Source organism: Mercenaria mercenaria, chromosome 2 (assembly GCF_021730395.1).
Source record: "Mercenaria mercenaria strain notata chromosome 2, MADL_Memer_1, whole genome shotgun sequence".
NCBI classification, from domain to species: Eukaryota; Metazoa; Mollusca; class Bivalvia; order Venerida; family Veneridae; genus Mercenaria; species Mercenaria mercenaria.
Window position 1 is genome coordinate 7,789,684 of NC_069362.1, and position 17,854 is coordinate 7,807,537.

At 35.8% G+C, this 17,854-nt stretch overlaps 1 protein-coding gene across 7 annotated transcripts in view; it reads right to left on the reverse strand.

The window, feature by feature from the left end:
• The window catches only part of LOC123563116 (IQ domain-containing protein E-like), a 73,689-nt gene that overhangs the window by 21,327 nt on the left and 34,508 nt on the right, over window positions 1-17,854 (reverse strand). For 6 of the 7 annotated variants that reach the window (XM_053529061.1, XM_053529044.1, XM_053529041.1 and 3 more), the window contains 5 exons: window positions 16,262-16,384; window positions 14,843-14,997; window positions 13,490-13,537; window positions 2,902-2,960; window positions 1,832-1,907 (listed from right to left, as the gene is read on the reverse strand). In XM_053529061.1, coding sequence (XP_053385036.1) covers window positions 1,832-1,907; window positions 2,902-2,960; window positions 13,490-13,537; window positions 14,843-14,997; window positions 16,262-16,384 — 461 coding nt within the window. The remainder of the gene's footprint in view (window positions 1-1,831; window positions 1,908-2,901; window positions 2,961-13,489; window positions 13,538-14,842; window positions 14,998-16,261; window positions 16,385-17,854) is intronic. The other variant, XM_053529052.1, reaches the window with a different exon arrangement.

A 17,854-nucleotide genomic window follows, 5' to 3' on the forward strand; every position in this document is an offset into this window, starting at 1 on the left:
ATGAAACAAGAGCTGTCCGCAAAACAGCCAATGCTCGACTATTCCAATTATTGTCCCAGAAGCAGGAAAATATTACAGCCTAAATGCTAAAATATCTATAGAATTTTAATCCAGTATCTGCATTAGTTTTGGAGATAGTAACTTGCATGCAAAACTTTAACTAGAAGTTTTAAGTTCAAAAGGGGGCATAATTTAACCAAAATGCATGTCAGAGTTATGGGACTTGATGCAATCAACTAGTTTTATGACCTCGAAGGCACATGTGAAGTTTCAGTTTAATATCTGCATTTGTTCAGCAGATAGTAACTTGCACGCAAAACTTTAACCAAAAGGGGGCATAAGTTACCCAAAATACATGTCAGAGTTATGGGACTTGACCCAGTGAGGTTGGTAATTGATCTAGAAAAATAAACAAGAGAACCATGATGGTCCTGAATCGCTCACCTCTTCCCACATGACCCAGTTGATAAACATTCAGACCAACTTTCATACAGATCCCATGAAAAATATGGCCTCTAGAGAGGTCACGTTTTTTCATTATTTGACCTACTGACCTACTTTTTGAAGGCACGTGACCTACTTTCGAACTTGACCTAGATATCATCAAGATGAACATTCTGACCAATTTTCATGAAGATCCATTCACAAATATGGCCTCTAGAGATGTCACAAGGTTTTTCTATTTTTAGACCTACTGACCTAGTTTTTGACCGCACATGACCCTGTTTCAAACTTGACCTAGATATCATCAAGATGAACATTCATACCAACTTACATACAGATCCCATAAAAAATATGGCCTTTAGAGAGGTCACAAGGTTTTTCTATTATTTGACCTACTGACCTAGTTTTTGATGGCACTTGACCCACTTTCGAACTTGACCTAGATATCATCAAGATGAACAATCAGACCAACTTTCATACAGATCCCATGAAAAATATAGCCTCTAGAGAGGTCCCAAGGTTTTTCTATTATTTGACCTACTGACCTAGTTTTTGAAGGCACGTGACCCACTTTCGAATTTGACCTAGATATCATCAAGATGAACATTCTGACCAATTTTCATGAAGATCTCATGAAATATATGGCCTCTAGAGAGGTCACAAGGTTTTTCTATTATTTGACCTACTGACCTAGTTTTTGACGGCACGTGACCCAGTTTCGAACTTGACCTAGAATTTACCAAGATAAACATTTTGACCCATTTTCATAAAGATCCTATGAAAACTGTGTCCTCTAGAGATGTCACAAGGAAAAGTTTACGCACGGACACACGTACGCATGGACGATGGACGCTGCACGATCACAAAAGCTCACCTTGTCACTTCGTGACAGGTGAGCTAAAAATAAGTTTCAAATCTATAAGCCTTTAAGTAATAACTGTAATACTTGCACGCAAAACTCTAACCAGGATTTTCTAAGTCCAAAAGGGGGCATAATTTGGCCAAAATGCAGGTCAGAGTTTTGGGACTTGATGTTATCAACTAGTTTTATAACCCCGAAGACACATGTGAAGTTTCAATTCAATATCTGCATTAGTTTTGGAGATAGTAACTTGCATGTAAAACATTAACCATGATTTTCCAGGAAGTCCAAAAGGGGGCATAATTTGCTCAAAATACATGTCAGAGTTATGGGATTTGACCCAGTGAGGTTGGTAATTGCCCTAGAAAAACAAAGACAATTTTCAAAGGTATATGCCTTTAAATGATAGCCATATGTACTTGCATGCAAAACTTTAACCAAGGTGTGGCGCTGATGCCAGGGTGAGTAGTATAACTAGACTATTCTTCGAATAGTTGAGCTAAAAATAAAGCATGTAAGCAGTACCTTGTACTTGAGCAGCCTTGCTTTCATATGATACAATAGAAGAACCTTCCATATGTCTCTCTGCTTTCTCCAATCTCTGCAATATATCAAAAGAATTAGATGCCAGCCAAATATTATACTACACAAACCATTAATACCATACAAATATCATGGTTTTGACAGACACAACTAAGTCCTTAGGAAATGAACTCATGATGAATTACACTTATGGGGATTCTATTTCTACATTGATTTGATCGAGGAATACCTTTAAAATTTATTGTTTTTTTTACAGTAAAACCATTGTCAGAACTTTCTGAAGCACCCTCATACAGTTCAAACATCTCCATTTATATATACAAATTACTAGTTACAGTTTAAATCCCCCTCCAAGAGTGGTGGGGGTTATAGGAATGGTCTCTGTCCATCTGCCTGTCATTCTGTCTGTCCTTTACAATTGTGTCTGCTCTATATAACTTAAACCCCTTGAAGGATTTTCATGAAACTTGGGTCAAATGATCACCTCATCAAGACATTGTGCAGAACTCATGAGTCAGCCATGTCAGCTCAAGGTCAAGGTCACAACTCGAGGTCAAATGTTTGAGCCTTCCATATTGTGTCCGCTCTGTATGTCCTAAACCCCTTGGAGGATTTTCATGAAACTTGGGTCAAATTATCACCTCATTAAGACGATGTGCAGAACTCATGAGTCTGCCATGTTGGCTCAAGGTCAAGGTCACAACTCAAGGTCAAAGGTTTGAGCCTTCCATTTTGTGTCTGCTCTGTACCTCCTACACCCCTTGAAGGATTTTAATTTGACTTTGCTGTAATGTATACTCAATATTCTTTTTATATGCAATCTCTCAGCATATTGCTTGGAACAAATTCATTTATGTCATCATACATGGACTATAAAATATACTTAACAATGTCAATTCTTCCACCCAATACCATCAACCCTTTCAATATCCATAACAGTGGCGGGGGATATAGCTGTCTTTCAGACTGCCTTGTTATATCTAATTAAAAGAATGAAATATAAAACTTTTAATATTCAACTGAACCAAAAACTTAAATTAAGTTTTTAATACCTTCTCTAACTGTGTGATACTCCGTAACAATTCTTTTCTGTCCATATCCTCATAGTCCTCTGAAATAGTAAATAAAGAAACAATTAGTTTATATAAAGGACAATAATACAAAACACTCATATATTAAAGGCCCGTAATGCCTTTTGTTCAAACTGTGATGCACTAAAGAGATGTGTAATTTGCCAAAATTAATGAGGCTTTGGATAAAAATTGTATCAACTTACACCTAAATATATAAGATTCTGTATTTTCAGCTTGAGAATCTTGCCAGTTTTTTATACTGGATACTTTAGATTAACTCTACTTTGTAGTTCTGGCCTTGAAAACTCATCTAAAACTTTGTAATAAATGTTTTTTATGTTAAAATAAGAGCTGTCACTAATGGTGACAAATGCCCCCGCAGTGCCTTGACCTTTGACCTGGTGACCCCAAAGTCAATAGGGGTCGTGTACTCAATAAGTACTATCAGCATGTGAAGTTTCAAGGTCCTGGGTGCAGTGGTTCGCGAGTAAAGTGCCTTCATGCAAAAAGTTAACATTGTGACGAACGGACGGACAGTTGAAAACTAATATGCCTCCCTTTGGGGGCATAAAAATCTCCATTAGGACTACATCTTTATCAGTTTGGCATATAAGAAGAAAAATGCTTTGAGTGTGTATATAAATATAATCACCCAGTCACTGCGATTGCACTTCAAGAAAACTATCTTTCTGTGAAACTTGAAGTGATAAAAATATATGAGAGCCATGATGGCCATAAGTCACTAACCTGACCATCACTCTTTGATTTAATTACCCTTTTATTTATATACACATATACCTATTTCTGCTGTTATATCACCTAAAATGGACTACAATTTTTGACAAATAAGGCTGAATACTCATTTGAAAAGGTGATCTTTCTGATGAATGGAATGTAACAACAAGGACAAGTAGTCCAGCAACTGAATATTTTATCATATCAGATGGGAGCTGAATACAGTGTTTTTTATTCATTTAATTTAGTGAAAAGCAGGCTCACTCTCAGTATTCAGACTAGGTTTGTAGTTATATAATAAAGACAAATATTCTGACCTGGTTTAATATCAATCAGGTAGAAAATGTTGGCCTCTAAAGTGTTATCAAAGTTTTCCTACAATTTGACTTAGTGACCTAGTTTTTGAACCCAGATTACACAGTTTCAAATTTGTTCGAGATTATATTAAGAAAAACATTCCAACCAAATTTTATTAAGATTGGGCAAAAACTGTTACCTCTAGAGTGTTGTAATGAACCGATCATGGAAGCAAGACGATTAACAATGAATCATTCACCTATACCAAAAGTTCACGCTGAACCTCAGGTGCGCTTACAATAAAAACAAAATAAAATAAACAAAGCAAATCTAAGCTAAAATATCGCATGAATAAAAAAATAGATAAATAAATAAAATGAAATGAAAATGAAATAAAATAAATTTTGTTTGTTTGTTTGTTATGGGTTTAACGCCATTTTTCAACAGTATTTCAGTTATGTAATGGCGGGCAGTTAACCTAAACAGTGTTCCTGGATTCTGTACCAGTACAAACCTGTTCTCTGAAATAGATAAATAAATAAACAAATAAATAGGACATTTAAACAAAGATGTTTGACAGTTGATATTGCTTCATAGGCTTATAGAATGTGTTGTTTAAGACTGTACATCATATAGTTGAAGTTTTTTTTTGAGTTTATGGCTGTTACTTACTTGCACGGATATGATTCTAAAACATCTCAATTTATTTTATAAATTATATATCCCAGACTGTGATTTTGTTGTTTTAAAAATCATTGACTGGAGTTGAGATGTGAAAGAATCATATAACAAGCATGCAGCCTAAGAGATATAGTAACACACTTATGAATGACAAACAGTAAATTTATTCAGGATAAAATCATTTTTACATTCTTACAGGATTATCAATGATTACTATCTAACTCCTTGACGACATGTACCAAATACTGGCCTGTTTTATGTGGTTTTCTTTTCTGCAGACATTAAAAGTTATGATATAATAAGTGTGATGCACAAACAGTGATTCTGTTGCTTAATAACATCACTATTTCAGTCTTCTTTGTTTAACGGAAAAAAACAATCTGGTTGTAACTGAATTTGAAAACGACCTTTTGTGCTTAAAAATTCTTTGCATAATGATAATATATTTCTGTTAACTGCATCTCTAGAATTCTAAAGTTATGAAGCTTATATAAGTAATGAAGTATACAGATGACAACATATGTCTTCTTGTGACATGTTGTTAACAAAATTATGCAACAAAGTTCTGCTACTTCAATAATTTTAAGTTGCATGCATAGAATAATATAAATTATTTCCTTAAAATAATTTCATTTATTCCTTGAGACTTAAAATGTTTGTTAGTTGCTAAGGATTCGGGATTAATCGGCCTTTATTATTCAGTTGAACTGGTTCTCGTTTTATTAATACAGTACTGATGTGCATGTTCAGCGAGCCGAGAACACAGCCAGTTGTTCGATATAAAAGCAAAAAGCCCGTGCAGATTTCTCACATTGCGTCTGAAAGGGCGAATAGACCGTTATTATACACTGACAGAATCTACAGTTCTTCTACATGTCGTTCAGTAAAGATAAACTTAAAGTAATCTTAAATTGAGATGCCGCATGAACGTGTTAGACCTAAACGACAAGGCTGGGAAAGGAAGGACGAAGGTCACAGGCAAAATGTAAGAGCAAAATCGTCAACAACAGGAATATCACCATAGGACGAGAGGAGAGAAACAAAAGGCCGGCCAGGAACGAGGTGCGGAATCAGATACCTCCACATGACCTTGGAGCACGAGGGACCGGTAATTGTGCAAATGATATCGAGAAAGAAGAAACAGACAGTTACAAGATAATGCTGGTGGGTGTATTAATAATATTATTGATTTTTTAAGTATTTTGCATGGTTCGGGTATTTCACAAGACTATGTCATGGTTAGAGGTAAAATTTCAAGGAGGGTGTGGCGGTGTAAGTGTATAGGTCATCTATACTAGGCTCGTCTGTATGGTCAGCATGTCTAATATTGAACAAAAAGTTACAGTCTGTAGGAAGATGCGCAAATTAAATCATACCTTCTGTTAGTCTTACCAGTGTCTTATTGGCGGCACATCTGCTTTCCTCCCTTGAACAGATTTTCAGAGACGAATATATCAATTTGGCATATTGCCGGTCAAAGGGGGCATTTAGTTATCAAAACTTTTTTTGTAAGAAAGACATTTTAGACTGTCTACCGACGGTCAGGCTGAAAACACTCGGGCAGAATTATTCTATATGCAGTGGTCGTAAACGTTCATTATTTATGCGGCGACATATCTAACCAATCAGTGATAAAGTTCAGAAAATGCTTTGTTACATGTACAAGTTTTAGCATGGCGTGTGCTCGGTGGGCAGTTTCAGTTGCGTCGGGTGATATCGCCCGCATCCTGGTCTTAAAACATAACAGACTTGTGGTGGCGATGTGTGCAGGTTAATGACGCAGCGGAAACGGTTCGGGCGAGTACACGTCACTGCATGTGCAATTACTTCATTAATATTCAAATTTTCCATAAAAAAGCACATACTTCGCTCCACATTCGGGAGTGTCCTGCAGTCAGTATAACTTTTCAGTGAAGTATCAAAACCCACATCCCGGGATAATTTGCAAGTAGAACATTTCAGAGACATTTTAGGGGTCAAGATTGGGGTCGCGCCCGGAGATGAAGTTCAAATGAAATTTCGTCTCAGAGCTCAAAAAAAAAAAAAAAAAGAAATATTGATATAGTTAACTTAGCAAATTCACCGGTCAAAGTAGACTATATCGACCCAAAATAACAGCTGTTAAATTTCTAAAATAGGTCAAGATCTAGGTCAAGGGACTTGTCATCAAAAAACGCAAAACGCATACCGTCTAGTACGTTTAATAGTCTTCTCTGCTAACACAAACACTGGACTGACACAGAAAGTTTTTATTTTGATACAACACTTCCTTTTGAGGAATGGATAACATTGCAAAATTTGCTAGGATTTAAAGATACGCCACAAAATACCTGTATTCTTTTGTATTTCCACGACGGTAGTTTTACATGATTTGCATGAAAAGATTGAAATATACAAGTATTTAGTAACAAGTTGACGGTGACATAGATTAGGCCAAAACAAGGCGTTTAATGACTTAATACTATATTTAATCAATGTAACAATATGTACAGAAATTAGTGTATTAAGTTAAATTTCGAACACATTTGGTTTCTTCAATGTAAAGTAGTCATTCTATGCTATGCTCTTAAAACTATGATGATAAGAGATTGATTGAATAAGTTTTTGCATACGAAGCTGTAAAACTCATTTATTTAAGGAAGGGGCCCTTGATTATCCATCATGGCTGTATATTACTTGTAATTTAAGAATGATTTTCATGAAGTTTCCGTGGTTAAAAAGAAAAGGTTACTAGGTCGTGGTGGCATTTAAGAATTTTGTGTTGAAATCAAACATGAAATCAGGCAAACAGCAGAACTATCTAGACGATTTTACTGGAGGTGGTTTTGCGGCTTTAAATGTATTTAAGGATTTGATAGCAGTTGGCAAACAAAAAAAACAAAGCAATAATGATTGAAATTTTGGGGTTCAGAGCCTGATTTGTAGACCTACAGATGGTGATCCGAATTCTGACCACTACACTTCAGAAAGTAAATTAAAAAAAAAAAAACAAACAAAAAAACGATTGTTTCACAGAATAATTTTTATTCAGGACTGCAGATGTATGTGGATTGTTTCGTCTCTGCTTCATCCGGCTCATTCTGTTGATTTAGCAAGCCTATCACCACATAAGGGTTGAGATTTATTTAGATTTAACAATACTAGGATTCTTGCGATATTACAGTCGGTATACCCGTTTTTTTTTTTTAGGACTATTTTTGGATTACCAATCAGGGTAAACAGTTGTTTTTTCTGCAAATGCTTGGGGTGAAGGTTTGGATTAAAGGTCATTGGTGTCACGCAAACTGTTGCCTGACACGTGGCATAAATGTGGCATAACTTCCGATAGAATTGTTCTAGAACTATTATATTATTCCCCATTTATCTGGGGTACCGACTTGTCGAATAAAGAAATCAAATTCAGTGGCGATTATGTTTGGGTGCCTTCATATAAATATTTTATTCAAAACCAATCACGTGCCTGGTCGTTTTAATGGCATTTGAAATGGCTGCTTCGCCTTCAAATTGAAAAGTTCAAGACATTCTTTATTTAGAACAAAAAAGTATAAAATACACATTTTATTTCATTGGTCGGAAATCTCTACCGATTCTCTGATAATGTGTAGCACTGCTTTTATAAAGCATTTGAAATATTTCGACAATTATAACCGGTAAAAGTATAGCCTATACTTAGTGAATACGTCATCATGTTTATTCATGACGTATGGTTTAGTGTAAGGGTTCTCATCAAAGTTTATCATACCTTACGAGCATTATTTTCATTAGTTTTTATATGAGAGTGTTTTAAAGTAATCTATTACAGGGTTGTCATACGGAATCAAATTCATTTTTGCGGCGGTAGACATAAACCTCTTTTATTGCAGATTTATTATAACTACGAATAAAGGATGTTTACAGTTGTTTTCATATTAGCCTATTTTGGCAGGCCACCTATTCAGATTAATTAAGTGTACTGGTAGATTCAAGCGTCGGTGGGATCCGGTATTTAGAGAAGAGGCTGACCTGTCTTTTACGGACAGTATTTGGTTATACGTTTAATAAATTCTAAGACAAATCAGAAAGGGGATTTTATTTTGTTGAAAATACAAAACGAAACCAGTGTAGCTTGCCCATAATTCAATTAATTTAACGCGATTCTATGAAATATTAAGATACTATTTTCTTATGGGCAATATCCCCCGAGTCAAACATTCAAAAGACCAAATAGTTCAAGCAGTTTCTGAGAAAATGTTCATCGCTACCGACGCTTTACATGCTAGAGTTTAAATTTATGACAATTATTTCACAATTTGGACACAAATTCAAATAAAACTTGTGTGTGCCAAAGTTGATACAATTCTTCATTGATTTAGGTAAACTATTAAACAAATATCCGAAATTACGAATTTTTGGTGATTTGAAACTATGTATGTACTTTTACCATGTATACACGCAAATAAAACAAATAATTTTTCATGACTACTTACTGTGATTCAGAAGTTCTGACGTCACAAATAACCTAACATCGAATTATTTTGTTAAGATCTAGTTTGCCCAAGATTTTTACGGTTAACCAAATCACACTATAATGTGTTATGCCACAGCAACTTTTTTCCAGGTAAAATGTTGTTCAGATTTATGCTATTAGGGATAAGTGCATCAATACGCTTAATAAGTTTTTCCTGTACGTACTGATCATTCGTATTAGAAATATTACAGTATCTTTCGGTAACACCGCGTGATATTTTCGACTCCAGCGGTTGGCTGGCCGTGTGGATTGAATGTTTACCTATATTTTATGCGTTCGCTATAATTTCTTTCGCGCGGATTCATTGCATTTTACTTGAGATTTGCCGCGGTCACAGAGATGCTTTAATAGAAATTGTAAATGTTAATATTTCTTTGTGTTGATTTTTTGGGGATAAATTTTGCAAAATTTATTGTGGCGGAAAAATCAATAAATCGAGAGGAGACGGGACGCATGGGGTTTGTTAAACAGCTTTCTAGCACCGAGTGTTTGGTAGCAGCTCTTGACTTGCTTCGTGGCATCGTTTTGGTGCGGAGCCGTGGTGAGCTGAGGTCTGCTGTCATACATTCGGGTGTGGTCCGTGTGCTGGGTGCCGTCTGCGGTTTTTAGGGGTCATCGCATCGCGTGGTTGTCTCATGCTTGCGCCTGGTCTCCTCTCGCTTGAAGATAGAGCGGCAAAAACATGCCAACTTAACTTTTCAATGTTTTTCTCAGATCTATTGATGCATTTACCTTAGCAGATGTAGAATATATTAATTTAGAAATCAAGTATTTTAAGTCATTTGTTCGTCATAATGTGTTATATGATCTTAAAACATTTAACAGTATAACAATGAGATAAATAAAAGACAAAGAATGGTACATGTTCTATTATTTTATGTCGAGTAATATGGAATAATATAAATTATTTCCTTAAAATAATATCATTTATTCCTCGAGACTTAAAATGTTTGTTAGTTGCTAAGGATTCGGGATTAATCGGCCTTTATTATTCAGTTGAACTGGTTCTCGTTTTATTATACAGTACTGATGTGCATGTTCAGCGAGCCGAGAACACAGCCAGTTGTTCGATATAAAGCAAAAAGCCCGTGCAGATTTCTCACATTGCGTCTGAAAGGGCGAATAGACCGTTATTATACACTGACAGAATCTACATGTTCTTCTACATGTCGTTCAGTAAAGATAAACTTACCCTCCCGCCACACCCCTAAGGTTGCTAATGCAGTAGTTTTTTATGGTTAACTTAGTTTTTTTGGTGAAAGACCTGACATTCTGGAGAAATTTGTGTCAGATTTGCTGCGTTTTGTATTATACTTTCAGGGTACAGATTTCTTATATGGCGTTTATTGAAGATGTCAGTGAGCTGTTAGTGCAACGTACACTGTGAAGTCTCCGATATCCCAATTATAATCATACTCAAAGAAGTTACGAATGAATGTTCTGTGATAGAAGCCAAGTCGAAGAACTTCAAAGTACCGTAGATAGATAATTCCTGGAAATTAACTTTTGGATAGTTCCCGATTTATGGAATTCAGGTGTATTGTGTTGATAAATAACAGCATTCGTTAGAATGTTTTTAACTGGAGCTGTCTGCTTTTTTAGGATATCGGAAATTAAATTAATGTTTAAGACATTTTCTGTAAAAGAATATATAGGAAAGAAATTACATGAACTTGTGTATTACTTTAGCTTAGGTATTTTCATTTATATCTTAGCTTCTAGATAAAAGATAAGGCTCACTGGGAGTTATTTATGTGTTTTGTAATTTTTATGAATCGGTAATTATACCTTAAATGTTAGGACTGTCGCTCAAATAATGTTGAATTGAGGGGATCAGGCGAGATATCGAGTTAATTAGATTGCTAAACAATAACCGGTTGGGTGTTTGTTTGTGGCGATTTATACGGTAGACGCCGAACTAGAGATATATCTATGCGTTTGGTGTGATGAATTTTATTCGGAACAGTTCAGTGTAATTTGCGTTGTCGTCTGTCAGTTATGGACACGGTCCGCTCAGTTTGGTGAAGCTATGTTTGCCTTTATCGGGCTATCACAAGGGCATTATTGTCTTAAACAGTGCACCAAAGGTTTTTCATTGCAAAAGATGCACCTTGCTATTTAAGGTTGGTTGACCTGAAGTTGCTTCGGGTCACTAGGATTTCGTCCTTATAGTACTGGCGAGTCCTAGATTGCATTGCGTTGCGTTGCGTTGCTTGCTTGTGAAGTGGTTGTAGTGCACCACTATAGGTTCTGGTGATGCCTAGGTTGCTTTGCTTTTTTGCGTAGTGAAGCTTCTATAGTGAATAATTACAGTATTGGCGAAACCTAGGTTGTGTCTGTAATGTATCACTATGGTACTGGTGAGGCCCAAGTTGCATTCCGTTGTCCGTAGTGCTTCACTATAGTGTTGGTAATGCCTATGTTGCGTTGTTTCTTGCGATATGAAGTGTTGTAATGCATCACAATGGTATTGGTGAGGCCCTGGTTGCATTCCGTTGTCTGTAATGCTTCACTATAATGTTGTGTGGTGCCTATGTTGCGTTGCTTCTTGCAAGGTGAAGTGTGTCTGGGGTGCATCAGTTGGTGTTTTGTGTGGTAGGCCCGGTCAGTCCGTATTTTAGTTTTACTAGCTGAAGAATTGGGCTGTCTCATGAATATTTAACGCGTGCCGTTTTCGTGGAAATAATGCCAATATTGTCGTTCTTGTTTTAGCACAGACATATATCAGACAGCTTTCTAGCACTGAGTGTTTGGTAGCAGCTCTTGACTTGCTTCGTGGCATCGTTTTGGTGCGGAGCCGTGGTGAGCTGAGGTCTGCTGTCATACATTCGGGTGTGGTCCGTGTGCTGGGTGCCGTCTGCGGTTTTTTAGGGGTCATCGCATCGCGTGTTGTCTCATGCTTGCGCCTGGTCTCCTCTCGCTTGAAGATAGAGCGGCCAAAAACATGCCAACTTAACTTTTCAATGTTTTTCTCAGATCTATTGATGCATTTACCTTAGCAGATGTAGAATATATTAATTTAGAAATCAAGTATTTTAAGTCATTTGTTCGTCATAATGTGTTATATGATCTTAAAACATTTAACAGTATAACAATGAGATAAATAAAAGACAAAGAATGGTACATGTTCTTATTTTATGTCGAGTAATATGGAATAACGACAAAAACTAAGTTTTTCTTTTAGCCAGACTCAAACTCTTGTTGCTCTCACCAAGTGAGACTTAAACCAACAGCAGTCAGGGACAAGTGATTCAGTATCAGCAACCACACAACAATTAAATCTTCCCTGAATATATGACAAGTTAAATTCATTTCAAAAACATGCATGATATACAAATATAAATTATGTGAAGCATGTGACAGTTACATGAAAGTTTTTAAAGAAAGTTATAACTCCTCCTCTTACATCATTCTGTCCACACAGTTATGCAAATCTAGCATACACTACCATGTGCATTAAACAATAAGCATGGTATCACTAAATTTTCAGTCCAGGAATCAAGGACATGGAAGTGTGTGTCCTTTGAATAATGGCAATATGACAATGTATTTACTAAGTTCAGTCTTGCACAGTGACCTTGACCTTTTAAGCTGTCATCATGGTTCTTGCATACAACATATCAGCTTACTTAATGATAATTTAGGCTTAGATATTTGAAAATCCCACAATGCACTATAAATTTCCTGAGCTGTTAACACTATAGTTGATGTAAGAAAATAAGCTTATATGACAAGCAGCCAGAGTGACCTTGAAGTATGAGTCAGCAATGTGTTTCTTCTTGCCACAAATCATCCTACTACGGTGGTCATCTGAGCCAAGTTATGAGGAATAAATCCAACTATGCATGATAAAGTTCTTTGCCGGACACAATTTTCTGAACACACCCTTGCCTTAATTGAGTAGCAGGGGCATAACAAGTTTTTACCATTAACTATCTGTCAACAGGGAACTTCTTTTTGATCCATCTTTTCTGTAACAAGGTTTTTCCCTAATTTCTCTTTAAATATAAAACAGTACCACTGGTTTAAAAATTCTAAAAGATCCTACACTGTTACAGATTAAATAGATCAAACAGAATGTGCTCTTTTATTAAAAACTAGGATCATATTACCTTTCAACTTTTAAATTTTCTCATTTTTTTTCAAAGTGTACCACCAGTATTCCTTTTGGCAAATAAAAGCAAATTCATAAACATGCATGATACATGTATTATGCAAATATATGAGAGGTTACATGACAAAAATGTAAACAGCATCAATAAGACAGCCATATCCTACACCTGGCCACACATGCAATACCAGCATACAATACCATAAGTATTACACAATAACTGTGCGTTAACTAACTTTTGAGTCCTGGAATTGTATAAATCTTCCTGGGGCTGTTTGTTTTACCTGTTAAAATGAGTATAGCAATCAATGCTTAACTTCTCTGCAAATTGTGATGCTTTTCTAGCTTTTCTTTTCTTTTTAGCTTTTTTGTCTCTCTAATACAACATATATTTATTAAAGGCACTGACCTCCGTATTTTGACTAAAAATGATCTTTCTTTAAAACTGAAGTTTAGTCATATTATCAACATTAGAATATGAGTTTTTGTTCCTAAACTATCTTAAAATTGCCAAATGAAGAAAAAAAAGATGCCCACGTTGGGCACTGAACCCGGGCCACTGCGGCAATACAAACTTTTCTGCTATCTTTACTAATACCGCCGCGGAGAATTACATACTAAACGCGTTAAATATAGATATCTATACCTAAGGCAGTTTACCTGGCATAAAGCATTTTGATTTTTATTGTAAAAATTAGGTTAAGCAACTAATTCTCATAACCATAACATTTAGTCTGTCAGTAATTAAGTTTCAAAGCTTTCTTAAGAAACATAGCATTAATTTCCAAATACCTAAAAAAATGTTTTGTCATAAAATCTGGAGGCCAGTCCCTTTAAGTACATGTGTATACAAAGGTTTCCATAAATATCCTCAACAATGTCCATAAAAATCATTTTCATGTCTGGCCTGGTAACTTAAAATAAATTCACAATATTCTGGTAGGTGGTAAAAGCTTCTCTACAGCACGGATAGGTAACTTACAGATCTATCACAACTCCAAATGATAAAACAATACTTATAGGTGTGCTTAATAAATCAATCCAAAGCAAAAGAAAATTTGTGGTTACAATAATTTTGTATATCACATACAGTGCTGCGGACTTCTATTTTTTATTATACGTAGTTTGACAATCATAAACTTGTGTTTTTCCTAAATAAATTGTGAGTGATCAGTTTTATATAATTTTAATACATATATCACACAATAGTAATTTCATTATCAAAATTTCTTTCCATCATTAGCACCCTATGTTAATAGTTCCTACTATGAGTTATGACTATGCTCTATTAAAACTATTAGCCTGCTGGTGGTAAGTTATTCTGCCTTTGCGACTAGTGCAGACCAAGATCCATGCAGGCTGATCGTGGTTTGCACTGTTCGCTATTCACTCAGTAATTTTTTTAGTGAACATCACTTTGAATAATAAGTGGAATTGCCCAAATAGAATAAAGGACCAGTCCCTTTTAGAAATTTAGCAGGCTAAATGTAAATCTGACAAGAGGCATCCTCGTAATTATAAACTATAATACCAAATTTTAAATTTACATTTCCTGTTTTGAGCAAGAACACTAACAAGGTTCTACTTACTTGCATGAGATCTGCCACCATGATCATCCATTGCATTTTTGAGATCTTCTTTCAAACTCCTGTTCTCTGATTGTAGCTGCTCGTTGGATTTATTGAGTCTTAAAATTGTTTCATTTAAAGCCTTGATTTTCACACCGCCTTCCCGACTTGTTGGCCTGAAACATATTGTTGAGATAATAGTTTAAAATGTCAATAGCATTTTATGTCTTCCATTAAACATTATTGTTTTGAACCTTAGATAGTTGGAATCTTTACCTTTAAGTTATATGAGCCGTGCCATGGGAAAACCAACATAGTGGCTTTGCGACCACCATGGATCCAGACCAGCCTGCGCATCCGCGCAGTCTGGTCAGGATCCATGCTGTTCGCTAACGGTTTCTCCAATCCCAATAGGCTTTAAAAGCGAACAGCATGGATCCTGACCAGACTGCGCGGACGCGCAGGCTGGTCTGGATCCATGCTGGTCGCAAAGCCACTATGTTGGTTTTCTCATGGCACGGCTCATATATCTTGAAAGCATTTATCACAAGTTAGGACTGAAATCTGGCATTTACTGCATATGAGGTAACTTGAAATGCACATAACTTTCGCTAAAAGCCAGAAAATGCTGAAATATCATGTTTTATTTTTGTTTTTGTTTGGTTTAACGTCCGACACAATTTTAGGTCATATGCAACTTTCCTGGGTGCCCCTCCATGCATTATTTCATCACTGGTGGGCACCTGGTTAAAACCACCAACCTTCTATACGCCAGCTAGATGGTTTTCTCAATGCCACAAGTGAGGCTCAAATCCACACTAATGAGGGGCGACTCGAAGTCAGCGACCTTAATTGCACAGTCACGTAGACCCCACAATGAATATGTTATCTGCCAAATATCATTACTGCTGCACTACCTTAAACAATTACTATCATGGTGAGTTCTATCTATTCTGGGGCAACAGCAGTTTTAAATATATATCCTTTTCAATATTTGTTTTACAAAGAGATATACAAAGCTTTTATGTTTTCTTTCAATTATATGGATGTTAAACAACATGAATACAGATCTATCTATATTACTCTGACCTATATATCAGAATGACCTTGTAAGATTACAGTAAGTTAAATTTAGGCTCATCTCTACTCTAAACCTGCCATTAGAATATAGTCCACAATGTATCAGAAGTGTGGAATAAAAACTAAAAATAAAAATACTTTCAAATCAAAATCATTAAAAACAAACTAATTGTTTCTTAAAGTTTGTTTTTTATTATTGCATGAAAATTTATCATTACAAATACTCTGACATCAGCAAATTTTCAGGTAAAATAATTCAAGGCTTAATTGAAAACTGAACATTTGAAAGATTTTGGTCACACAAAAATTACTGAAATTGAAGTATGAAGGTTTATTTGCTAAAAAAGAAAGACTTTTAACCTGGCAGATTTATCCATCCCAGTATCTTTAGAGTGCTGTAACCGGACTATCTCGTTATAGAACACCTCCATCTGTTGCTTCATCTCTTCAACTTTTGTTGTCTTCATATCACTCTGTAGTTTTCTGTGAAATTGGGAGCAAAATCAGATATAACCTCTAAATTATGCCACAGTTTGTTTGGTTTTTATAAAAAATAAGTTATCATCTTATAGCAAATTTACAGCTTTCAATGGTGGTGAAGTATCCTACATAAACCTCTGGGTGTTATTTATGGAACGGATGAGTAACTGGGTAGAAACTGCAGCTTTCCACAATTAAGACACAAGTGAGGCTCAAACCCAGAGGCGAGGGGCAAGTGATTCAAAGTCAGCAAGCTTGACCAGTTTCAGTGTAGATAAAATATTAAAACATGCAAATATAAAATACAATGAATAGAAATTGTTCTAACATGTTCTAAACAAGAGGGTCATGATGACCCTGGATCGCTCACCTGAGTATTATGAGCTACATGTTTCAAATGTCGCACTGATGATTTTTAGAAATTTTTTGGAAGATTTTCCAATGTACTATCAAGTAACCCCTGGGGTGGGGCCAATTTTACCTCGGGGGCGATGATTTGAACAAAGTTTGTAGAAGTCTACAAGGCAATGTTACATACCAAATATCTAAGATCTAGGCCTTCTGGTTTATTTTTAGAAAATTTTAAAGATTTTTCTATGTACAATCTAGTAACCCAATGAGGCGGGGTCAATTTGACCCCGGGGGGTCATGATTTGAACAAATTTTGTAGAAGTCTACTAGGCAATGCTACATGTCAAATATCTAAGATCTAGGCCTTCTGGTTTATTTTTAGAAAATTTTTGAAGATTTTCCTAATAGATGTAAAATCAAGTGACCCCTGGGGAGGGGTCAATTTTGACCCCAGGGATCATGATTTGAACAAATTTTGTAGAGGTCCCCTAGGCAATGCTACATGTGAAATATCTAAGCTCTAGGCCTTCTGGTTTATTTTTAGAAAATTTTTGAAGATTTTCCTAGTATGTAAAATCAAGTGACCCCTCGGGCGGGGTCAATTTTGACACCGGGGGTCATGATTTGAATAAATGTTGTAGAGGTCCACTAGGCAATGCTACATGTGAAATATCTAAGCTCTAGGCCTTCTAGTTTATTTTTAGAAAATTTTGAAAATTGTTCTATGTACAATCAAGTAACCCCATGGGGTGGGGTCAATTTGACCCCCGGGGTCATGATTTGAATAAATTTTGTAGAAGTCTACTAGGCAATGCTACATGTCAAATATCTTAAGATCTAGGCCTTCTGGTTTATTTTTATAAAATTTTTGAAGATTTTCCTATGTAAAATCAAGTGACCCCTGGGGAGGGGTCAATTTCGACCCCAGGGGTCATGATTTGAACAAATTTTGTAGAGGTCCCCTAGGCAATGCTACATGTGAAATATCTAAGCTCTAGGCCTTCTGGTTTATTTTTAGAAAATTGTTGAAGATTTTCATATGTAAAATCAAGTGACCCCTGAGGCAGGGTCAATTTTGACCCTGGGGGTCATGATTTGAACAAATTTTGTAGAGGTCTACTA